Source organism: Gambusia affinis, linkage group LG12 (genome assembly GCF_019740435.1).
Source record: "Gambusia affinis linkage group LG12, SWU_Gaff_1.0, whole genome shotgun sequence".
In the NCBI taxonomy this organism is placed as follows: domain Eukaryota; kingdom Metazoa; phylum Chordata; class Actinopteri; order Cyprinodontiformes; family Poeciliidae; genus Gambusia; species Gambusia affinis.
Window position 1 is genome coordinate 25,913,447 of NC_057879.1, and position 26,754 is coordinate 25,940,200.

The 26,754-nt window shown below is 35.9% G+C and overlaps 1 protein-coding gene across 2 annotated transcripts in view; it reads right to left on the minus strand.

Annotated features, from left to right (window-relative positions):
- Nucleotides 1–26,479, minus strand: part of LOC122841639 (receptor-type tyrosine-protein phosphatase N2-like) — a 180,379-nt gene extending 153,900 nt beyond the window's left edge. Inside the window, exons 1-3 of one of the 2 annotated variants that reach the window (XM_044135112.1) lie at nucleotides 26,202–26,479; nucleotides 14,400–14,450; nucleotides 4,068–4,181 (exon numbers count right to left, since the gene is read on the minus strand). In XM_044135112.1, coding sequence (XP_043991047.1) covers nucleotides 4,068–4,181; nucleotides 14,400–14,450; nucleotides 26,202–26,286 — 250 coding nt within the window. In that variant the 5' untranslated portion in view covers nucleotides 26,287–26,479. Of the gene's footprint in view, nucleotides 1–4,067; nucleotides 4,182–14,399; nucleotides 14,451–24,283; nucleotides 24,406–26,201 lie in introns of those variants that run through there. The other variant, XM_044135113.1, reaches the window with a different exon arrangement.
- Nucleotides 26,480–26,754: the final 275 nt, after the last annotated feature.

Sequence of the window (26,754 nt, forward strand, 5' to 3'; positions counted from 1 at the left end):
CGGAGCGCAAAGCACAACACGAACAGGAGCCTTTGGCAGATGAGCGATGGCGGCGGCGAAAAAACGCAAGTAACGCAGGAGGCGAGTCCAGATGTGAAGCTGCGGGATGGGGGTCTACCAGAGGACACACACCGAAATCAGGAACAGGAACTCTGCTTTTACACAGCAGCCGCAGTGAAAAGACATGCACAAGAACTAAATAAGTAGTTAGTAGAAACAACAAGAAGTGTAGATTAGATTGGAACCTTGACAGCAGAGTGGTGACCAAAAAATTTAAAATCCACTTAAAATCACAAACTTTGATCAGTGTTATTAAAGACATGTTTATTAATTTCCTTGGGGAAAAATATCATAAAATGGCACAGTAGAAAATTGGCGGACTTTTAAAGTGACTTGAATCTGAACTATAATAATAATCAATTAGAGAAATAAAACTACCACTTGAGATCAAATTCAATTAAATTCAAATTCAACCCGAGAAGCATTTGCTTGAGCTAACACTAAATTTCTCAAAGCAATAAATATCGGAATTTTAATTCCTTTAAAACATTTAGATTTTTATCCTCCAAAGCAAACATAATCTGCAACAAGCCACTATAGCTGGTCATCTGTACCTCTTTTTCAAAACAAAGTTTCTTGAAACATTGTTTGCTAGTTTTAAACCCAAAACCTGGAAGCTTCATCCCATTTTCTTTTTTACATTCCACATGTTTAATCTAAAAACAAATTTTATTGATAAAAACAATGTAATTGAAACTATAAATCTGAACTGCATCATATGAGAATCAACTTAGGAGTGAGGGTCTTTTTGTTAGTGGAAAGAAAACTTTGAGCACCTCCTTTATTCAATATTCAGGATCTTCGAGGAATAAGTCGAGTCTGAAGACTTGGGAAAAGACAATCACTGAAGTAGATAAAAAACAGAAAATATCAGAGGCGGAGAAGATTCTCCCAGAAATGCTAAAGACTCTGGATATTGTGGGTCTGACTGGGTTGCACGTATCGTCAATGTTGCTGGAGGGATCAGGATGCTTGAGGCAACGTCCATAAACCGGTCCCAATCTTTAGGAAAGTTAACCATAAAGAGTGTTCAAACTATTGCACTTATCACACTAATCAGATTTCTGGAGAGGTTTCTCTATGGCATCAAAAACAAGCCGCAAGTGATTGCTGAACCTTAAAACACAAAGGTTCAGGAGTTGTTTTTCAGCAACTTTTTGACTTTTCAAGTCCGAAATCTAGTCCGAGTATTTTCTAGGAAATTTGTGATATTAAATTAAAAAATTCAGAGGTTTCTTCTAGTGAATATTTGACTTTTCAAACTAAGACATCTCAAAGTATTTTCTAGAAAATTTCTGAGTTTTTTGGCTGAAATTTACCCTAATATGTTGTCATAAAAACCAACAGAAACACCACTACCAAAAACTGTAATGTTTTCTCACAAATGAACATGTCCAACCTTTAATCAACAGAGAATTACAGTTCAGCTCGCAACGAAACATTTCAGACACAGAACAGTTTCTGTTACACTCCGACAAAATGAATTACGACCTCGACTGCCAGCCAATCGGGGCACAAGCATCTCTCCAACAGCTGTGCAGCGTGTCGGGCAAAGCTTTCCCCATCAAAGAGCCATAAAACGGAGCTTTTAATGGCAGCGAGGGTGGCTGTGAAAACGGGAGTTGGCGTAGGGTGAACAGACGGCATCTGACACGACAGGTTAATGAACGCCGGAGCCCCTGCCAGGATATTCACAGACTCTACGCCTCTCACTGACTGAGCTGTGGGCAGAAGCGTGTCAGCAAACCGAGATGCTTAATGGTTCCACATGTGGAAATGTCTCCAACTGAAACTCTGCTGCCGAAGAGAACGGCTTCAATAGAAGACGAATCTAAAGAAAAACATTTAGTGAGGCCGTTAATTATCAAACGCCCCATCAGATTTGAGTTCAGTTTCCATAGAGACGTGAAGAGCAGCTCAAACCATCTCTCAAACAGCTGCTGTTTTCAGATTATAACTGAAACTTTGTCAAAGTTTATTTATATTATATTATACAGGGTTTCTCCCAGTGTATTATAAGCTTGGGGGCCCGCCATGCTTTACTACTTTCACGCTCTCCTCGCAGTCACGCTTCACGCTGGTTTTATATGATTTTATTAGTAGTAGAAGTAGTTCTGCCTCTTAATGTTCTTAAAGGATTGTTGTGCCAGAACGTATTGATAAAAACCAATTAATTGTTAAAATATCAATAAATAGGTGTTTCAGCATTCCATAGGCGTTACTTAAATAACATAATATTGAACATCTTTTCATACTGATATACATCGACATTTATAACAACCTAAGCTGGTCAAAGTTCTCTACAACGTCACAGGTAGATAATGATTCAACACAAAATAAAATTCAGTTTGGTAAAAACTTTGGACATAAAGCCTCCTGTGACGAGTCCGAGACAAACAAACATACTGTTGACTTAATTTATGGTTTTTAAGAAAAATCTGCTTCCATTTCCTATTCATGGACCTTATTGAGCAGCTTTTGGTAGTAAAGTCAAAGCCAGGCAGGTTTTGCTCTGTTTTAACATGCAGTTTGTAGTTTGAAGGGTTTTGTTGTGTTTTGATCAGAATCAGTTATTTCCAAAGTATGAGCAGATATCCAAATGATCCTGGTTACTCTAAACCTTTGCTTTTCCTAATCCACTTCCACCTCCATCTACCACCGACTGTAGCATCTACAGGGAAATCCAGCCACCCCAACACCACTGCAGTCCTAAAAAATGTTGTGGGTCTGATTTATCACAGCCTGAAATGGAGGCCAACAACCACAGGACATTCACAGTCAACCAAAGTCTTGACCCGATTTAAGGCTCTGGTGGAGGCTTCATACCATTTCAGATGTTCTGAACCTCTAACCGACGTTTTTTTTCCTAAGACACGGTGAAAAAACCCCAAAAGATTTCAGAGCAACATCAACAACAATCCAGACAACCCAACAAAAACAAAACGACCTGCTTTCAGTTTGATTCAAGAAACAAAACCCTGGAGAGATTTAGCATTTTGTGTTGCAAATGTTAATTTATCGCAATATCTTTCATTTCACATCAGAGACAAATAGCTACAGGTTTATCACGTTGTTGTGGAATCAAAACATTTCCAACTCGCCCTCTGGTTACTGAACTGACAAACTAAACTGAAGGAACTTTTTTATTTTATTACAGTTGCTTCATTTATTAAAATGAAGCAAAGAAGAAACTTCCTCAGGAACGATGGTTTTTACATCTGACATCTTTCTGCTGATCATAAATGTGATCAGTTCCCCTCATTGTTTATGCGGGAGGTTTTGTTCAAAGTTACATGATGAAACTGGATGAAATGCGGCTGCAGCATGTTATCCTGGGCTCCGCTGCCCTCTGTTGGATCACTCCACCAACTGCAGCTTATTAAAGCAACAACAGATCTTTCCATATACATTATATATATTTGAAACATGCAAATGTAACAAACAATTTGTTTCAGGACTACTTTCTGTGGTCACACAGACAAAAAAAAAATCCAACCAAAATACACAACCATAAAATATGAGGCATTAAGAAAAATAACTGAAAATAAAAACAAGAAAATCAAACAGAGGTGTGGGTTTAAATTTACTAATATTAAAAAAAAATGAAGAATTTTGTATATAAAATTAACAGGAATGTAAATTTAACATACCAAGTTATACTCCAGTTCTGTAGACCATAAAACTGAGTGAAGGAAATTTAAGAATATGTCTATAACTATTTAGCTGGGAATAAATTGAACATTTAGACCTAATATTAAACTAAAAGTCATAAAAGATGTTAAGGCCAGTGATAACTTTTGTATTTATTTTATTTTTCTAGGAGAGAAAGGGATTTTCCTGCATCATGTTAGCAAAACCTGAACTTTACATGCAAAACTACTAAAAATCCTTTACACTACCAATGGTATAACTTACCAAGTTACAGATTCTTAATAATATATTTAGATTTTTTAAATAATTTTGTCAGCAAAAACCTTATGTTGCTGAGTAACATTGTGTGTGTGTACCTCTGTTGGACAGCTTCTCCAGCAGAATGCGGAAACGTTGCACTACAGATGGAGAGACGTCGTAGGTGTAAACGTCCCTCACTGGAACAGAGTGACACCTCCCAAACATCCCATCTGTGAAAACGGAAACAGACTTCATCAGAGAACCCAACACACATCTATTTCTGCCATTTCACCCGGAAATCACAAACTAGTCACTCAGTTAGAGCACTGAAAATCATCAGCTTTATGCATTTCAAATGTGAATTTTTCACAAATCAACTTTGCTTTTCATAATTAGTCAAGTTTCCATTCAGTAAGAAATCAAATTACAACCAAATGTGCGGATTATGAACTTAATAGTTCTCTAGCATCTAAGAAATATCTAGAAGAAAAAAATTAACGTCATACCAAAACTGTTCTGCTCTCATGAGATTCTAATAAGAGAAATGATGTTTTTCCCCAAACAGTAGCTTTTATCAGTATCTGCTTATATTTAAACAAAATTCAACTTAAAAAAAAGAGTAAATACAGAGTTTCTGATGTCTATGAAATAAAAAATATATTTTAGAAACAAATTTTTATTTCTTCTTTTAAATTTACAGTGAGGCAAAAAAATGTGTCATTACTAAACTATGTAGTGTCATTACTAAACTATTAGACAATGAAACAATTACTGACATGATTAAAGTTGCAAAAGGTTGAATAATCAGCCATCAGAGTCCTGTTTGACTGACAGGAAGCTTTTGCACCAAATTCAAACTACATAGAGAGACAACGAGTGTGGAAACCTGGCCTTCATGTTTTTAATGACCTATTGCGTGAACAAACTTATTCATGTTTCTTATTTAACAGAAACACTGCAATTGTAAAATTGTATTGACAAAGTTTTGAGCACATTTGCAATGGAAATGCAGCCAGTGTGGAATGAGGAATGAAATAAAGGAAGTGAGAATTTCTGAAGGATAAAAATATCTAATAAAACAATCTCTTACACTTCTAGGAATGCCACAAAAAATAAACGTAAGGTTAAAAAAAATCCCTCAAACACGGGCAGTTCACAGAAACGCCTTCAGGGAAATCCAGTTGGTTGCAGAAAAAATATCACACTGATGAGAGGAAATGATCCACAACAGACAGGAACTCATTTCTAATCAGTCTAATTGGCCTTATGTGCAGAATAAACACTAATCTGTCTGATATTCTCAAAAAACCCAGCAGAACAAATGATCCAAAAGTAGATTTTATGCTACAATCTATAAAAGCAAATATGATTTATTTTTTCTTCCATCAGATGAGATGAAACCTCAACCACGCGGTTTTAGTTGTGACTAAACAATTCTCGCAGACTCCAAGTCGACTCCATTTATCCTGGTTTGCCGTAACTCAGGGCTAGGCCCGCCTTCTGGTGATTCATGGTGCCGATTAGCACAGATAAAAGATTCACAAGGCTATTCTCAGAACCACAGGCCCGTTAGGATGAAGGAGACGAACCGGGAATCATGAACCGAATGTGGCGGCACCAGGTTAAATATAACCTGCGAAGGATGCAGATCGTCAGTGAAAACTCACTTTTCTGATCATTCAGTCTGCACTACATGCTGGTGGTGAAGCTTTGCTTTGAAGTAGATGAAAGGTTTAAAAGATTTAACAGTCTATTTGAGTTTTATATTTAAAGGAAAAGTTGAACTAGAAATTACCAGCGAGTTTGACTTTTTTTTTTAGTTCTAATTGTTATAAATTAAAACATATTTAGTATATTTACACTTTGTATATTTAAAAAAAAACTAAAGAACAATAAAAACCCTGTAAATCCTTGACTTATAAATTTATGGTTCAATATTTGAGGAATCATCTGTCCAGGTATTTTTCTGTAGGAGGCAACAAATTCTTTTCATAGAAAGGATCTAAAATATTAAGAAAATGCAGCTGAAATACTGAGGCGCTATTGGCTGGTGCTTAGAAAGCAGCCAATCGTGGAGTGCCATTTATTTTCCTTTGCGCTGATTGGCTGTAGCTGTTCGCTTCTGTGGTAATGCTAAAATGGTTTCCACTGTGTATAATAATGTGTTTTCAAATGTGTTCTCATTATTTTAAATCAAAATCACTGATTTCTGGTAGTACTTTAGAAATATTTGAAAGGAAATATGAGATATTTTTACATCTTTAAAACCTTTCCAAAAATCTACATCTAGAGGAATCAAGATGGCTTGAAAAATGCATACAGATTGGAAACAAACATTTTTATCTTTTAAAGAACTTAAATATCTCAAAATCAACAGACACAGACATAACTCATAAATATGATCGGTCATTCGTGGTTATGTACACCAGTAAAGTTTTGTTATTTGCCACATCCAATGGACTATAACTTGACATCAAGTAAGGTTGGGGCAGAAGTGTAGTAAAAGTAAGACATAGCGCCACCAGCAGATGGGAGTTGACATCACTTAAACTCAATGTTTGTGACCATTTCTGCAGAAAATTTGCAATAAACTCTCAAAAGAATTAGACAATCTATTAATTATGCCTGAATTTTCACAATTGTTGAATTGCAGAGAACTGAAAGGACTGTTGAGGTGAATTTGGATTTGAACTAATAACAAAATCAGTTTTTCTAAATCTAAAACAGCTTTAAATGCTGGTTCAGGATGTGGAAAGCCCAGACTGAAGCCCGGACCGTCTTACTGGCCAAACCATTTCTCCTCTGAGAAAAATTGCCAACAGAAAAATAGCTTCAGTTCTAATGGACTCGAATGGAAATTGATGGAGTGCGCGAACATTTTTTTTTTACTTGTGTAAGATGTTAATTTGATGACAACACATCAAAGCAAAGGTCAAAATCAATAACCCATCAGCCAGCTGAACACACAGAGGGTCAGTTTGTCATCCTGTGTCAGCTGCCCTTTAAGTAGCTGCTGCAAACCGAAGAAACGTTTCCAGAAATATGGGAATGTCATTTCTTTAATCACTCAGGCTCTTAACTGCTGCTTCTTATTTTCATATTTTAGTTCAAAGAAAAGAAACAGGAAGACTCACCAGCTCTGAAGCTACAACTGCTTTTGGAACATTATTGTTCTTAAATAATAACAAAAAATTATAAAGACCTAGATCATTTTCTTTTTTATCAATTAGATAAATGCAAGTTTTTAGACATTTCAGTTCTTTGTGGAATAATTGCATTGAATTCCCACAAAAAATATATATATTAACAACCTCTCCATCCATCCATTTAGAAATGTTTTGTTTTTCTTTATCATAAAACCAAAACAGACATACATTCAAAAAGGCAAACATAAGTTTTCCTTTTTCAAAAGGTTATGCATTATTGGCAGCTCTAAATGAATTATTTAACTGCTCTGAGGGTAAAATATATTTTTGGATTCTGAAAGCTCCTGAATGCAGCTTTAAGAAACTGGACTGTCCAACTACAAACACAGACAGAATTAACCTGAGATGTTTAGAGATGCTTGAAAGCTAATTTTAAAGAAAGCAGCAGAAAGAAACCTAATGATTAGGAATAATAACAGCAGCATTCCATTTGCGTGACATGCTGAGACCGATTCTGTTTGTGTTTTAGAGACAGCATGCAACAGGTCGCAGGTGGGTGATGAGACAGTCAAGCCGCACGCCTCTCACACTGTTGTCATGGCAACGCCCGCTGCAGGGCTTCTGGTCTCTCACAGCTAATCGAGGCAGCCCAGATTGGGTGAGGAGAATCAGAGCGCCGTTTGTTTCCAAACTGTCTCCTAACAGCTAACATTTTACCTGGTCACAGCCTCAGTGCACAAATTGGTTTAAAATGTGTTTAACACAGAAAAATGTCTTATAGGTGGAATAATCGGCCAGTGTAACTGAGGGTGGATGATACGGACTGAAGGTTTTAAACTACATTTTGTGGTGATATTGTGATAAGAACTATTTATTGCATCTTTTTTAGGCAACTGTATGACCACAACCCCACAAACACAAACACTCCTCTGGATAAACATAAAAATGTATATTTATTCATACTCTCGTTGAACACGCTGGAGAAAATACAAAAAATAATCTTGAAAAAAAGGACAATTTAGTGTTTTTTAGTTTAGTTTAGTCATTTGAGCAAAAGTTATTGTGACAAAGATAAATCTAAATTTTTAGAAGAAATTGCTTACAATAAACAATACAATAAATGCCCAACTGTAAACGGAAGCAGTACTTTTTAAATCAATATTAAGGAATTATTGACCTTAAACAAGTTCCTATTTCTTGCTGAAAAGTTATTTGCCAGTAAAATTTTTCTTATTTCAAGTGTCCCAAGATATTTTCTCTAAAGACTAGATTAAAAATACTTGGTAAGATTTTGAGTTTTTGCACGGCATTGTGTGCATTCACTATAGTTTAGTATTAATGACAAAACCCACTGAGAACCAGAATCTGATGACGTGAAGTTGGTGATTGGGTCACACCTGGTGTACGACTCGGTATCGGTGATGCTGAGCGACCATTTCCATCTTAAACAGAAGCTGCTGCTGATTTAAAAATCAGGAAGGACCTTTGAGTGATCAAAGTTTGACTCGTCAGTCATGTCTGACAAAATAAATGTGCAATAAGAAAATGCACAAACAGATGATTTGGTGATTAATGCACAACCTGACATTTATATTCTGGTGACTTTTTATTGATTTAGGGAAACATTTACATTTTTGGATTCAAACGTCATGGTTGGGACAAATGATGTGTGAGAAGGGCAATCAAGTCCTGATAACAGGATTATCCACTAACAAAGAGCCTAATTCAAGTTCATCTGGTTCATGAAGGACAAGCTAAGAGCTCTGAGGATTTCTGCAGAAACACACCCTCTAATACACACTCTGGATTAATGATAGATGTAATTTGTTAAAGGCTAAATGTAAACTTTCTATTTGTTACAGAGATTGATTCTTTAATAAGCAAAAGGTTTTACTATTTTCTCCATTGTTTGCTTCCTTTGGCGTGTAAATAAAAGTCAAATGATGATTAAAAGATTAAATGCAGGTATGTGCTTTTACTTAAAGAAAAGTTTTTATTAGTGGTGGGACCTGATTTAAATTTTTAATTGAGTGAATTGCAATGTTTGCAATCAATTAATTGCAATTAATTGCATTCATGTTTGTATGATACAAAATGTTATGAATCCTTTCTATATATATATTTACAAAATCAATTCATTGTGGAAAAATCTCAATTAACTGAAAGCTACACATTAAAGTCCTGGCCCTAATTTTTTATGTAACTGGTGTCCTGAAGGGTTTGTATGAAATTGTAAATTTCATGGCACTGTATTTTATTTCTGAGTATCTGAGTAAAAGAGGGAAGAATACAAACGATACATTTCGTAATTTGACCATTTGTATCCACTTCAAAAATAAACTACTACTTCCTGTCAGATGATCCCATAAGATAATGATAAATGACGTTAGAGTTTGTCGAATCGATGCGATGGAAAATGGAAAATGTTGAATGTATGAACTCTTTTGTAAAGCGGGGTAAGATCTCCATCAAAAAAAACATGTAAATACATGAATTGTTTCTAAATAAAGCAACTGAAAATGTAGAAGTCGCTCAAAAAATGTAATCAGTTACATGGACAACATGTTGATGATGACCTCTGTCTGCAAGATCCAAAAAGGGGAAGCTGACATTTTGAGATTAACCTAATAGTTCAGTAAATAAATAAATATAGATCATAATGTAGCAGCCAGTGCTTGTGATGTCTAGTTGACCCCTGTGACCTTTGTCTTTTTTTCTTCTAAAGACTCAATGTGAGCAGATACAGAAGGAGAAAAAGTCAGGAAACTCCGACTGATCCGCAGCTCGACATTTTTACCAGAAAGCCTGGATGTTAAAGATGGCAGACGGGCTGGAAGGATCGGGATTACACAATCAGAACCAATAAATACAGTAGATTGTTGTAGAAAGCCAATCAAGGCACTACTTTACTTTCATATGATTATCATAAAAAATGTTTGTGTTTGTGATCTGGACTTGGTCATTAAAACCACCTCCAGAACCAGACGAGTCTCTTCACATGGAGATTAAATCTGGATTACTAATCCGGTCAGTGTGTCTAACTGGATCAGATGAAGGCGGTGAATGTTTTTTTCTGTAATGAGGAAGATATTTCTGCAGCGTGGGAAGCAGTGTTTGCTCAAATGTGGCTGCCATGATAAGTAGAGCTGCTGGTTTTTAAAGTTTATTCCTCCTTTTTGTAATCGAAGGCCGCTACAAATGTTTTACAACACAAACCGTTATTTTATTTTTTCTAAAGCCAATTTTTAATTTTTGTGGATAAACTCATCTGCCAGCATTACTGCTACATAACTTTGGAGATTTCAATCAAAATGCATTTTACAGTTATTACATGCATTTATAAAAATATTCTTCCACGCTCACACTTCCATGAGTTGAAGGCCGTTTTATTATATAAATTAGATGTAAACATTTCCATCTGTAATCTCTAACTGAAGCCCAGCAGGCAAAATAAACCAGATGTATGTAAAGTAAATATATAAAAGGAGAAAATGTTTGTTTTTACCAGAAAAATTCAGTTTGAAGATCAAATTTTCAGCTGTTATTTATCTTACAGAGAAACATAACTGCTACTCATGAACTATTAGCTGAGGCCCATTTTTTCCAAATGCTAATATGATAACACATTAAGTGTCATTTGCAATCATTTTTTAACAGTAGACAATGCTATTAAATTCACAAAGTGACAATATGAGCACCAAACCTATAAAAAAATAATCTATGGGATGAAAAGCAGATTCTTCAGGAACCCAGAGGAAACCTCCAGCTGCATCAGATTAAAAAAAAACCATCCAAGTCCAAAACAGTGAACAGAAACATTTACAGGATTTTACCTTGATGGTTGAATTAGGAAGCCAATTTAGAGTTGAAGTTGTGTACCCTGCATCGACCTCCCTAATGTTTTATTTGAATAAAGTTTATACTTTTATACGTTACGGCTACCTGCTGCGAGTGGTTGAAAACAGAAGTCATAAATATTCACCAGTAAAGCCAAAATAAAGCTTAGTAAAGTTCACCAATGAATTATTACAATCCTCCCCATTTTATGACAATCAGCAAAATAAAAACTGAAATTCTGCTGCAAATTTCAAAACCAAAAAGCTTGAGCTTAATTACTGAATGAATATTTATTTTGCAGAGACGGAGAGTTTCTAATAAAGAAAAGCTGAAAAACACTAAATTAAAAGCTACAAAACAGATGAAATCCCTTAAGATTTCAGTAATCAAAACATATTTTCAGGTTAAGCTGTCTATGCATTTCCATGTGGAAAACATGAAAACATACAGTTTTTACACTCTAAAGCTGATTGAAGGACGTTCTTCAGCTTTTGAGGCCAAAAGGTTTTACAAGTGACTTTAAAATCCTGCAGCGACCTAAAAGTGCTGCAAAAAGATAAACTGTAAAGCAGAGGTGATTCTGTGCCCGGATGCTGTTGATGTTTAAAACGTAATCTAGTGAATTAATGGTCTAAAACTCTCACAGATATTTTTTTATCCCACAGTGATGAGACGGGATGGGAACCGAGAGGAAACACAGAAACAAATGAGAATTTGACCTAGTTTAAGATCTCGGTGAACGAGTCCACAGAGCGAAGAGTGTCAAATTATAATACATAACTTATGAAAGAGTAATTTAAATATGTCATGAATTTATTAAAACTGGAATTCAATACGAGTAATTTACTAAATATAGAATTAATTTATGCAAGATCCTGATATCTGATTGGCTGTTTCAAACAGAAAGTGTGTAAGTATAATTGTGCAAATTGTAGTTACAAAAATAAATTTGCTTAATGGAAACACAGTAATTCTCACTTTTTCAATAAAACATCTTTGCAGTAGGTTGAACAGAAATATTTATTTTAAATTGTAAAACTGCAATGGAAATTTTTTGTCTCATCGCACAAATCGATAGATCAACAACTGGATGTTAGATTTGCACAAAAGATGAAGATGAGAGTTCTGCACTTTTTTCTTTTACCGATTTATTGGTGTGAACTCATGATTTTAATTGCAATTTTGAAATAGTTCTTTTTTTAACATTAGCAAAATATCAAAGTTTTTTGCACATTTGTAATGGAAACCCAGCTACTGTTGGCTTTTCATCTAAAACAAGCTATACCAAATTGGCTGCTTTCAATTTATGTTTTAACAGTCAGAGTACATTTGGTCGTTCTCTCTGTGCATCTTCTAAAACAGAGTTTCTTTCTAAGGGTTTCCTCACTGTGTGATGAAATATTTAGGGCTAAAGACGTGCGGGTGACATAAAAAGGTCACCCAAAGCATCCACAACACAGACAGACAGCTAGCCTTTAGCTCGGCTAAAAATAACATTCCCCACTGGAGACAATGATTTCATCACCACACGAAACAACCTGCATCCTTCTCTCTCCGCTCCTACTTCACTGGAATAAGATTATGGGTGCATCTAAAAAGAACGCCATCAATACAGGAAATGAGAGAGCTAATGAATTTACAGCAAGCGTACCGCTGGATCCAGACTTCTCCACCAATAACAGACAACAGACTGCGATGTTCAGTTATCTCTGTTGGCTCAGATCCTGATAAGAGTTCAGCTCTGCTGTGTTTACGAGTTCAACTGCTGAATCCTGATAATCAGCACTGATTTAACAAAAAAGGTTATCTGGTTTTTTGGGGGGGTTTTTTGTTTTTTTTAAAAAAGCTTCCCATAAATAACAAAACATGCCTATGAATTTAGTTTATGTTTTCAGTTTCATTTGTTTTCAGGTAAATTTTCAGGATTCTCATTACGGGAAAATTTTGAGTTATATTCACTTTATAATGAAAAATATCTGCACAAACATAAATAAAAAAACAAAAAATTGATTTCTGGCTGACTCATCTTGAATCAAACCCTTTACATAAACTGGCCTTAAGTGATTTATGTCACTTCCATACGTGGAACTACACCAGATATGTATCTGACAGTTTTCAAAGCGGCTGCAGTCTGAATGTCATGTTGCATTTTATCTGACTTTTATGTCACTGACGTTGGACATGCATCATAACTCTGCACCAGAAGAAGCCACACGCAGTAAATCTGGACGTAAACAAAGGATGAAGGAAGCAGTGCCGACTCTTTGGATGTGGATAATCAATGGAAGAACAGGGAAGAACTTGATTTAAGTACTTGTGATGAAACTGTTTCTCATCAACCTTAAAATCCATCCATTAACAGCTGCGTCCATCATTACTTCCATAAACAGAGCACTGCTGTGTTACGTTCTTCCTCTGGGGTCACAGAAGTCAGAATGCTGCCACATTTAATTATTAATATGAAACAATGCACAAAAATCTGATTTCAGCATGAAGCCTTGCTGTATGAACATAGCCTAAGAGTTTAAGCAAAACAGTCCCGACTGTTTTGCTTAGTCTAGAATATAGACTGCAACACGTGAACTAACGTTACTAATGGAGAGGAGAAGGAATCTGGTTTGGTTCGTTATAAACATCAGCCTTAAAAACAATGATAACCAGAAAACTGTAGGACCAAAATTTGGCTACAATACCATGCTAAATATTAACGTTAATGACAAGACAGCAAGAAAAAGACCAGCAATGTGGCTTTTGAAAAAGCTTCTTTTTAAAAATGGACCACACATCAAAAAATTTAGTTAAAAAACACAAAACCACAAGTGTCAAGAAGAGAACTGGAGAGGTGATCATTTGGGTTTTTCAATGGATTCTGGAGTCAAATATGAGGACAACTGAATGGCTTAGAAAGAAAATAATAGGGGTTCTACAATGGCCTAGTCAAAGTACTGAATGATCAAAGCTCTATGGTCGGACCGTAAGGAAGCTGCAAAGGTCAAAGAAATAAAATATTGGAAAGAGAAATGGACCGAAATTACAATAAAGAGTGAGAGACAAAGAAAAAATGAAAAATGTTTTAATAGAAGATTCATTCTTTTTAGTATATTTTGCTGTACAATCACCTTGCCTCAGAAAACTGAATTTCCAGAGGGTTCAGAGTTCAACATACGAACATGGAGAAGCAGTATTCAGCTTCTATGCACTGCAAATCTGGAACAAACTTTCAGAAAACTGAAAAACATCCAAAACACTGACTTTAAATCAAGGCTAAAACCCTCCTGTTTACAGCCTGTCATTAACATTGATGTGTCTTTATTTCTTGTTTTATGATTGTTTCTGAAATGTTCTATGCAAACAAATTTGACTTAAATACTGACATCCAAGTATTTTCCACAATGACATAAAGTGGCAAAGATCAACAAGCTTCCTGGAAACATTTTGAAAACATTTGAAGATGAGATTTCTTACCGTTGACACAGATCTCGTATGAAGAACACAACTCGTTCTCAAACAGGCAACCTGTCAGAGAAACAGAAGAATAAGATGCAAACGGGTCAGTTTACTAAATTTATACCAACGCTGCATTACTTTTTTAATGCTGCATCACATATTATTTGTGGCAGAATATTAGGAGATTTGTATGCAGTGATGCATACTTATAAAAAACAATAACTTCATGTTTTTTATTAGACCTGTATGTCTGAAATGAGACACAGCAAGTCAGCTACACCTGCTCTTTAGTTCTTCCTTAAAAGAATCCCGTTCCAAAGCTTTCTAACCCAATTTCAAATTGTTTTTTTTTTTTCCATTTCCAGACAGCAATATGAGAATTAATGACTTACTAAGACATCGTCTCTGTTTTCAGCTTCTTATTGCTACATTCGTCAGCTGTGGGCAGTAAATGCTTGCAGTTATTCTAAATTAGCTCTGGGGTGAGGAAGAACAGGATGATGCATCAGGCCAGCTCCTTCAGAGCTCTCTGGGGAGAGAAGAAGAGTCGGCCATATTTTATTCTGCTCCGCTTACAGGAGACCTGGCAGAGAGCGGGACACGATCGCTGAGGTTTAATCTGCTTCCATAAAACAAACTGAAATCTTTCTGGATCTGGACTTATTTCTGAAAAATCTCCATCATGCAATACACACTGGTTTCATTCTTATGACAATCTATAGTCTGTCAATCTGATTGTTTTGGATGCTATTGGACAGAATTGGACTTTAGCATATTTTGAGAACAAACTGAGCTGAAATTGAGCCTCACACTAAACTGAAACAAGATGGGGTTTTAAATACATTCATAAAAAAAAAAAATTACAATATAATAAAAGAAAATTAAGGGGTCATGTTATGTAAAATTCATATTTTGGAACGCTACATCGTCACAAAGCACTTCTTCTCCGTGATTCCCCTGCTCAGCTCCTTCAAACTAGCCAGCAGCAATTAGCAAACACCTGGTAGAAGTGCTGAGCTCATTATAGGATCTACTTCTCAGTGAAATGCTGATAAAAACGTTGCTAAAGGGTTAATAGAGGAGCCATGTTATGATGACTTCCTGAAGGTGGAGTTTCAGAAAGACCAGGAGCTTCTTAAAGACACACAGGCCCAATTTCACGTTGTTATATTACAAAGAAAAGTTTCTTTTCAGTCATATTTGATATATTAAGCATTTTTATAACAACTGAAGGTAACATAGCTACTTGATTTTGCTATAAAATGGCACTACGTGCCTAGAAAGCACATAATACTGACCCTTTAAAACATGATTTTAAACTTTCGTTACAATAAAAATCTGAAAAAATGAATATGTATTCCTACCGCTCCACTCTGATACTCCTGCATAAAATCCAATCAAATTAGTAAAGTCCACCTGGTGTGTGTGTGTGTGTGCTGTCTGTTTAAAACTCTGGGTAAAAAATTCTGTAACTATTCAGCAAGCATCTAAACTAAAGTGTTTATATTGTCACTTATTATTAAAAGTGATTATCAACTTTATTGACTTGAAAAGCTGCAAATAGGAACCTAAAACTGTGCAAAAAAAAGCCTTCAGAAATCAATCCGTCTTATTATAGAAACCTGTTAAGGTTAGCCTGAGAATAAACATCAATGCAAAAGAAAAACCGGCTGCCACAAGATTAACAAGCGTCAGGTTGGACAAGCAAATTATCAGAGATGCTGTAACCATGGCAACACCTGCTGCTCCTTGGGAAAAAAAAAAATCTCTATCTTTTCAGGGATCAAAGAGTAGCAGCGGCCGCCAGGCTCCTGGTTTCACTATCAAACAGCTGCACATGTTCACACCGGAGAGCCTGCAAACTGCTGCAGGACGCACACTGATCTCAACTTTAGTAAAAACAGCTAATCCTTGAATTTTAGCCTCAACCAAGTACTCACTTTGCAGAAACTGTTATTGTTTAATTAACCAGAGCCTTAAAACCTGTTTTCATTCCTGTCCTGATCATTACGGTGGGAGTGAACTCGCTGACCTCTGCGGTCATTTTTAGAAAATAACAGAATTTAATGAGGTGGTGAAGGAAGAGAATCACACAAAAATATGAAGGATTCATGAGACTAAAAATGTGATTATGTAAAAAAAATAAAAATGAAATGAGGTCAAATGTATTAAAATCTCATTTCAGTCAGTTCTTGTAGCCTATTAATACACAAAACAGTGTTTTTTTCCCAGTAAGTATGCTTTACTTCTTGCAGTCTACAAAAAGAAAAATCCAATTTTACTCAAGAGAAAAAAATCTTTATTTTAAATTTTGCAAGCACCAAATAATGAACTCAGAGAAATTGCAGTTTTTGTTTTTTGTAACTTTCCAACACCGCTGCATTCCACGAAAAAAATCCAAGAATGCTGAAACATTAATAGGTGCAGGTCCATTGAATATTAAAAGAGGAAAAACATTTTTAAAATATGAATTATTCTGTCACCAATAAGTCTGAAAGTTAAATCCAAGTTTTTGCAATAAGCTCTTAAAAAAGATGTTTTTTTCTACCAATTTGGTAAATCAATCTCTATTCACGTTAAGGTTATAACAAACAATTGCTTCATGTAAATACAGAAAACCAAATTATTTCTATAAAATAATCCTCTAAGGCAATCAACATGAATCCAAGAACTACTCTGCTTGTAGCTACATGACAAATTAAAGCAAACAAGAATTAGTTTGTGACGGCGTCTTTCTCCAGTAAAGATGTATTTATGGAAATCATCTACAATAAGCTTTTTCATGTCGTTGAAATGAAAAACAGTTTGTTTTATTTGTGGATATCAGTATAAATAAACACGTTCATGCTTCAGTGAAAGCAGAAATCTGACTTTCATTAGAAAAGCATTGAGCCGCTGGTGTAGCGTTTGGATTAATTCCTGCAGAGCCGAATTAAAAGAGCAAGAATACATGAGATGGGAAAGGAATCCAAAGTGGCTTACCCAGAATAAAAAGGAATTATAATATTGGAAAGAGGAACGCTGTAAGCCTATTTTGGCAGAAGGAAGGTCTTCTACAATATTTACCAGCAGAAAAATTTATTAATTACAGTTTACATTTATGTCCCAGTCTAAGAACTGGGTTAAGACAAAGACCAGTGAAAGGGATTGATTCAAATATGATTTTTTTTTTTTTTCAGCTGTTTTCATCTGACTGAGCTACACATTTTAAATAAATACGATCTGAGTGTCCAAACTTTTTGACCAAAACTGGCTAATTTAAATTACTGGGAGGCCATGAAATTCATTAAATAATAAAAAAGGAAATCCCAAAATTTGTATTGTGATTGTTTTATTTATTTAACCAGGTGAGTTATTAAAAACTAAATCTTATTTAAAATAATGACCTGTCATGGATCAAGCAGCAGTTTTAGTTTAATCTACTCAAAAAAAATGCATTTTTATTAAATCTATACATCATTAAAAAAATCTAAAATTACAATTAAAAAGGGCTTCAGACTGTTCCCTTAAAAAAAATTTTTAAATCAGACAATTTTCAGATTTCTTTTCTATTTTGTTGGCCAAATTTTTACTATTGTTGATTTGTGTTCAGCGGCTGAACAAAATTATTCCAAAGGCCAAACTTTGGACAGCATGGTCTGAGCTGAATAAGTGCTTTTAAACCACAAACAAGCTAATTCATAATTATGTAGAACAATAAAGATGTTGTATAAAACAGAATAGCATTGCTTCTAATGTAACCTGCTTTTTGTGCTACAAAAAGATTATTTTCCATATTTCATCTAAAATCTGCCCCCAGGTGAAGCTCCATTATTTTTCTGCTTTGGTTTTTCATCCTTTCTCTGTAACTAGTTTTGTGCTGTGGACCGCTGCCAGGACGGCCATGTTTCAATCAGCCTCACTCTGTGAGGGAACGGCGGCGGTCAGGCCACAGCCTCCTGGCAAGGCCTTTACAAGCACTACATTTCCCACAGTGCCGTCTGTCGACTTGTGTCAAACACCTGCTTCACCTGGGGGAGAAATCTGACGGTCTGACTGAGTGGTGACCTTGAATAGATTCGTTTTACATCTTGTGAAGCAGATGATTGAAAATATTTTCTATTTTGTCCAAAGACTTGACAATTCATAACCTTTTTAAATAATCTGCAAGAACCTTTAATGACAAAAAAACAAATGTTTCTGTTGGAGTTGGATAGAAACATAAACATGAAGAAATAATACATTTTCCCCTCACTGTCCAACATGAAAATAACACACTAATTTTTCTTTTTTATGTTAGTATGATCAAGACATTATTATTAGATGAATGTCTGAATAATGAAAGTATTTGGTAGAATTGCCCTTTTAATACTGTATTAATACTGAATTTGAAGAGAAAAATATATATTTTAAAAAATTTTAAATATATTTTTAAAAATCTTTCATTCTTTTTTTTCTTTCTGTTTTTTAATTTAGCGAATCAATTTAAGTGATCTAGAACAAGCGAAGTTTAGTCCAGGGTCAGAGCCAGTGGATAGCGACACCTGCAGTTCCCCTCCAAAACAGTTGGGGGCAGCAGTAAAATATGCTGAGATTGCATAGAATTATCAATAAATGTGCATATTTTTGACTTCAAGAAAACATTTTCTGTCTTTAGTTAATTATTTGGATAATACAGACATCAAACATCTCTTTATACAGTGTAGGTACATGTAAATAATACCACATTTCCCATTATATTGACCACCCAAAGTACTTGTTCAGGGTCAAAACAACATGTGAAAACTGGAATTGGACCCAGAACCTTCTTTCTGAGCCAGTCACTCCAAAGTTTTCTAAAGTTCAATTAGAAACAGACATCTTGATTCTAAAGGCAACTGGCTGTAATGCACCGCTACCACCACAGGGGGCAGTAATGTAATAATTTATTTGCCAAGAGGAAGAGAACTCAAAGACAAACACAAAGCCAAATATATTTAGTGTGAAACTTCTTCAGACCTCCTTGCTGATTAATTCTTTCCTGTTTTCAGAAAACACATTGTTTCCTCTGTGTTTATGTTTCTGGAACCAGAGATGTCAGAGTCACTAAAAAGCTTTTTACCAACTTTGTAGTTTCATTTTCAGCTTTTCTAATGAACTATCAAAGCATTTCCCCATGGATGGTAAAACCGGCGAACCGCATGTCGTCCATGTCCGTGTTACTGCACAGAGAATAGACTCTCACTCTGTTGGCCTCCTTTTAAACGTCCAATTATCCTGGGTGGCAGATCCAGCAGAAACAATCAATCAGAACAACATGCAACCAGAACATTAAGGCAGGCATAAACAAGTGAAGCATTTAGCAGAAAAAGCTGCACTCTGCAATTTTGCAAAGAAATCCACTTCCGTATAAGATGTTGCTCATCCAAACTGCTTAAATTGGCAGATTTCTGTCTTTCAAAGCAACAAAATATTCATCCGTCACGCCCTCTCACATTCATTTCTTGTAATCCTTTTCTTCTTTATTGCTATACCAAGCTTTAGGCTTTGTTTTCAGACTTGCTCTCATTGGAATCCTCTGATCTCAACAAAGTTAAGATAAAATATTACTGACTAAAAAGCAAACCATGGGATCCGTCATGCATATGCATCTGAAAGTGCATCTGAAAAAAAAATATCAACATTCAAAATTCTCTGTTGTGTGGAAACTATTTCAACGTGTAAACTTCCAGGAGTTCCCAGCAAATCCAAGTTTCACAGAAAAGCAGGAGCAAAGCCTGCAGGGCCAAACAGAGCAACACTCAGAACGGATGTATGTTTGCTGGAGCTTTGATTGGAAACCAGAACACACAGAGATTTCAGTCAACACAGTCAGAAAAGCAGCATGCAGCAGGCAAGAACTCATCTGAGTGACAAGTTCTCCTCTAAAGCCATCGGTTTCAACACCAGTCAACTGTTAGCTATTCAGGCAAGTAACTATTAAAGTAAATCATAAATGGAACAGCAGTTAAATGTTAACAAGTTATATTTATGTGCAACATTTTTTAAAGATAAACACATTATCCCTGGAAGCGAAAAGGTTTAGAAAACAATAGTCTTGTTAGCGCAAAAGACAAATCTAAAATATTTCACAGAAGTTTATATAAAAATGAAAATCACTTAAACTTTTAGTACTCCAATGCCACAACAGCCAACCTAACCTGACCGACAGGGAGAGGAGAGCAATAATTATAGAAGCAGCCATGGTGACTCTGGAGGTCAGCTGGGAATATCCGTCAACGGGACAACAAGCAATCTACAAAACCTTCCTTTTATAGGCGAGAGCCGAGAAGAGAGCCAGAAAAGGCCCTGTAGCTTAGACCGACAAGCTACTTAGCTTGCAGCTCGGATTGCTACAAGCTACGTAAGGGACACACTGACATAAGGTCCTCTGGTCAGATGAGACAAAACTAAGCTTTGCAACCTGAATACTAAGCGTAAAATTCACCTCAGTTGAGACATGGTGATGGCAGAATTATCCTGTGGGAATGCTTCTTTGTTTATGGGTAGCAAACCAAGAAGAAAATCTTTTATAGGTTGAGGTTTACCGTCAAGTCAGACTATCCTAAACGAAGAGTCACAGCTACAGGTAAATGCTTTAATAGAGAGGAGGATGTGTGTGTTAAAGTGGCCTAATCCAAACCCAGATCTTTTATTAAGACTTCAATATTACTGTTCAAAATTGCTCTTCAAATCAATCAGAGCTTTATGTGTTATCCAAAAAATAAATGTGAATTTCAGGTGGTAAACTGTGAAGATGGTGGAGTTAAACCTCAAAAGATCTGCAGCAGCAATGAAAGGTGGTTCTGCAGAGAACTGACTCAGGATCACAAATTCAATCTAGTTTCGAAAAATCTGGTTGTAGTTTATGTCAAACAACATAACCTCTGAGAATATTGTCCTGTCTTGAGTTGTTCTGATCATTTCTGCTTTTGATTTGCTTCTGTATTCACGTCCATCTACTGCTTACCTCTGGTTTACTTTTTATTTAACTACATTTACTAAAATCATCTCCTTCAGAAACTCTAGATAAATCTGGTATTTTTACTCATTCAGCAACTCTGCAGCTTTCCACCGAGCTGGCCAGCAAGTCATCGCATATGAAATGGTAATGAGCGTTGCCTAGGTGACGGTCACACCAGATCAAGCAGTGTCGGCCTTATTTAGGTCCAAGTTAATGATTAAGAAGTCCCACAGCTGAGCTCGTCTCCATCTTTCAGTCCAGAAGGGAATCACCGGCTGAGACGCTGTTTACCGCAAACACACCATCTGATCGGTCAGGACCACACCACAAATACAAATGACGTATTTATGAAAATAAAATATTGGTAACTGAAGCCTAAAACAACTGTTCTTTCTTATAATGAAATAAAAATAAACGTGACAATGTCTTTAAACAGAGTTTTGCAAAACTACAAAACATGTGAACAAACTTTTTAAAAATGCCATCCAATTGATTTTTAATTACTTTTTTTATTTTATCTACTCAATGTTGTCTGAACCAGAGCATGACCTAATGAGGAGAAGGCAGGGATCTGGTGGGAAGCAGAAATAAATTATAAATGAAATCAATCAAAAGCAAAGTTGCGGGAGAGGTAGCAAAGAAAAGCACAAATAGAAGAAACAAAAAGGAAACAACAAAAACTCAAAATGCTCACACATCAGGTGAACATGCTAAAAAAAATGACAAGCAGCTGCACTAAATCACGCAATGTGGATATTAATGCATATTAAGGTATATTTAGTGTCTTAACTATTAAAATAGGCATTTAAAAGCCTTTTAGACAAGGTTTCACGTATTTGCAGATGGTTGTGATCCCTGAACCTTCGTAAATAACGGACATCCAGAAGCTTTAAGGTTTTTCAGTAGAACTGTCCCAGTTATATGAAGTTCTCAGTTAGTTTGAATTTTATGTATTCAGCTTTGGACTGCTGTTTACGTTAGCATGCTAATATACATTACAAAATTAAAAAATAGAATTTGATTTAAAATGGCTGTTTACATTAGCATGCTAATGTACAAATGCTAAGTGTAAACATTTTGCATTCACAAAATGCTAAACCTTCCACATAAAATACAGTGGATTGTGATCTCACAGTAAGATCACAAGACCACAATAAACTTCTGCATTGATTTCTAAATGACTTTGACTCAGTTATTGGAGTGTTATGTCGTACAGAAGACGAGGAAAGAAGGGAAACTACGGGTCATGATATCCTCACTGCTGTGGCTCCCTAAAGCCAAATTATTCCACTTTAAAATAGTGTTGGAATATTATTTACACAAGGTCACGCTGAGTCAAATTTGATTAAAAATTAATATACACAACCCACTGGGGACAACGTGACCCACTTACTTTTAATGTTAATGAAATGCTTAAGTTAGGATCTTTTTGTGAGAAGAATTTTAAAAACTTCTACAAATTATGTTGATTTTATGAATGTAATGATAACACTTACTTTATTTTTGTGCTTATATCAATGCATCAATGTGAAACACCCAAAAGAGAACTGATTTAATTTTGTACTCTCCCTATTTTTTTTACTCCTGAATAGAAGAGGATCACTCCATCACCAAGCTTCTGCTGACCTACTTAAACATTTGTTCACATTTTAGTATAATTAGAGTGAATTTAAAACTATTATTCAGATTTTTCCTGCATAACTAAGTTTGCAGCACATCTATCTTTCTAAGCATTCACCCAAATTTCATTTATTCATCCATCCATTCACGTTTTCACACATGCATGCATTCATCCTGCTCAAATGTCTGGCTTGCTTTGATATGGAAGAGCAACATCTATCCTCTGACCCGCAGCTGCACGGCTGCTACCTCTCCAAAAATGACAGATCTGATGTGTGAGCTACTGATAGGAAGTAAAACAAAAAATGTGGTAAAGCTGAGTGAACTGCTTGTTACAAATGTACACTGCGAAAACACAAAATATTACCAAGTGTTGTTTAGTTGGACAAAACTAACTTAGAAATAACTTTTGTAATAAGAGAGAGAAGCTTGCTTTAGGTCCGTGGTTCCCAAAGATTTTCTGGGCCCCTCTATGGATTACAATAAAATCCACCCCCGAAAATGAAAAACAAACAAAAAATCAACTGGGCACACACATTGTTCGACCAGACATAAACCTATACACATATTTTGTTTTTAAACTCCACTGAAGTTTATTTCACACTTCAGGTTGCAACAAAACACACTACAAACCATCTTTGCATCTTTACCAATTTTAAGGAATTTCTGATTTAATGCAAGCTCTTATAAGTTGCTGAAAAGTTTCTTGTAAGTTAGTGTTGTCTTAATTCAAGTGTGCTAAGACATTTACATTATAAACTAGGTCAATGTAGATCTAGATCAGTGTTTCTCAAACCTTTTCAGACCAAGGACCACTTACCCCATTTAACAAACATTCAAGGACCACCTAACTTGAAATTGCTCTGCAATAACACAACATCTTTATACAACCTGAAATGATAATATTAGTCTCATAACTCATTATTTTTGTTCCTCCTTGATAAAACCATGAACAAGTCTATAAAGGGCGTTTTCAGTTATTTACAAATTCTTAAAGTATGGATTCTAAGCTTTCAAATGATTGGAAACGCATGGAAACCAAAAAGTTATTTGCACTACAGGTGTTGTGTGCACTAATAAGATTTATGGCCATTTGTAATTTAGAAGCACAACAGATAAATAGACCTGAGTTGCTTTGGCAAAAACAAACCATTTCTTTCAGCCAGTAGAAAGTCCAACAAGAATAATTTTATTTTAAATGTTAAGATGCAGTTAGTCAGCGTGGGGCGGAGCCTCAACGTGCATGTAGCATCCAGAATACTGCAGACAGAGATCTGTATTTATCGTAATAGTGTTTAAAAACAAAAGTTCTGCAACTCACCCTGAGAAACTCTCCACCGGTATCTTCAGGCTTTCTTTTAAGTGACCCGGTCTTAAGACATTTGTTATTTTCAAACACAATTCTCTGGTAAGCTAACAGTATCGCTGAACTTGCTTCTTCCTCTTCTTCTTTTCTAAAATGACGGACCGCAAGCAACTTCAAGGTACATACTGCCACCTGTTGTATTATGTAGCAACACTACTTCCCACACATTAAATTCTCATTTTAAATTTTGAATCATGAAGCTAAATAAATAAGACTATAAATATCCTCTATCTTTCCTTCAGTTCACAAAATTCCTCAAAGACTCCATTCCTGTCCTATTCTTCTTAGCGTCGCACTTTGTGCTAGCTAAACGTCACGGAAAATAAACGGTTGTTGTTTACGTGCAGTACCTCGCAGACCACTAAGGGGCGCCCGCGGACCACCAGTTTGAGACAGACGTAGGAACATTTGGAAAAGTGGCTGCAGTTATAAATCACTGCATGCTGTGTATAAAATCTACATTGTTTTATTTCCATGACCTACAGATCTTGACTCTATGACTTTAGTGGCTCGTCTCCTCATCAGACTGACGCAGCAGTACTCTCAGCGAGCTTCTTATATAATCTGAGGAAGAGCGCAGGATGATGAAGATGGTGACGATGAGGATGAAGGTCTCCCTGAGAGCAGCTTCTCCCAGCTCGTTCTCCTCCTCCCTGCATCACTCACCCTGCAGCCTCCACACGATGAAGTCAGTGGGGCAATGTTAGATATCATCTATAAATAGATGGTATTGTGCCAGAGACGTCATAAACTCGCACTTCAAATTTCCGATCAATACAAGGAAGAAACGACGGAAACCAGAGTGTGTGCTGTCTCGTTTTTCATTGATTTGGCACCAATGGCTGTTTTCTCTTCATTGCAACAGTTTGCAATTTCAAATTGTATACAAATTCTATTTTCTAGAAACATCTTTTTTATAAGCATGTCTGCAGTCATTTTTGTTTACATGGCTTGTTTATATAAATGAAACTTTTCTTATTTCATCAGAGGTTTGGTAACTTTATTCAAGTCCTAAAATTTGCATTTAAATTTTTCAGACAAACTACATTTTGGCCACATTTTCAAGCATTTTAATTTATGCATTAAATTTGTACCATCCATTGTTAGTTATTTAGATTTATATGTAACTAAAACTTGGTATTTATCCTGTACTGATTCTAGTTTTTTCGTATTAAAATTACAAAATGTTTAAATTTTTTGTCAACTTCAGTGTTAATATTTCTTGCAATTATTCCTGCTATCCCTCCCACACACCCCTTCATACAGAAGTGTGTGTGTTCATTTATTATTTAACATTTTTGTTGCTCATTCATTATAGATTCAGTGTTTGCTTGTTTAAATATATGAAATTGATATCATTATTAAAATACATATATCTTTTCATTTATCCAACTTACTTTAAAGGTTTATTACAATAAACCTAGAAAATAATTTGTTTTGTTTGTTTGTTTTTTACCTTTTTGATGCTTTCAGATTGATGCTTAAAATAAATTATATTTTTCCACATTTTAAAAAGTGCAATAGTATTATATGATCTATTATTATGACTAACACTTCTGCCTCCTGACAGTGTTGAAGGCTCGTATTCATATTTTCGCACATTTTCCCTCACCTCTCGCTCCTCAGGCTCAGGGTTCCTGATTTTCCTGCCAGGTTGTGATCTGCGGAGGATTATTGTCGCGAAATAAATTACTGATCCACCGTGTTTGTTTTTCTCCGGCTCAGGTGAAGCCCGTCGCTTCCTGATCCAGTGTTGACACAGATCACACATCTCCAGCACAAACACGTCTGGATTTGTCAGGTTCAGTAATGAAAACCTCTGCAGCTGCAGCTCTGCTTGTCTTTAATAATCATATTTTAATTTAAAACTCACCGATTCTCTTGTCAGCAGCAGCAGGGGAGCAGAGCGGGGAAACGATTAGGAGGAGGAGGAGGAAGGAGGAAGGCAGGGAATCCATTTCGCGGCTGGGTTTAGTGTTCTCCGGAGGGTTTAAAAGGCCATCGGTTTCAGCGGGGTCTGCTGAGTCTCTCCTGCCGTCCAGAACGGCCCCTCCCGGGCTGGAGGAAGCGGATGGATGCTGGGGGAGAGCAGAGAGGATGCAGGGCGTTTCTGCTGCTGGAGGCTCGGCCGCTCACAGCATCATCATCACGGAAGCGCTTCCGACTGAAACCTTTCACAATAAACCTCACGCTCCTAGAATGTTCTGCATAAGAAGTTTATTTTCTGATAGTTTAAAAAGAAGAAGGATGATGAGAGTTTTTAAAAAAAAATTCTGTAGACTTTATTTCCAAACATCGATGCATGAACTGGAAAACAACCGATTTTTTTTTTTTTCGGAACTTTATTCAAAAACTCATGGCAGATTTATTGGACTATTGGTTTGCACATATTTAATTTGCACATTTCTAAGCAAATAAAAACGCAA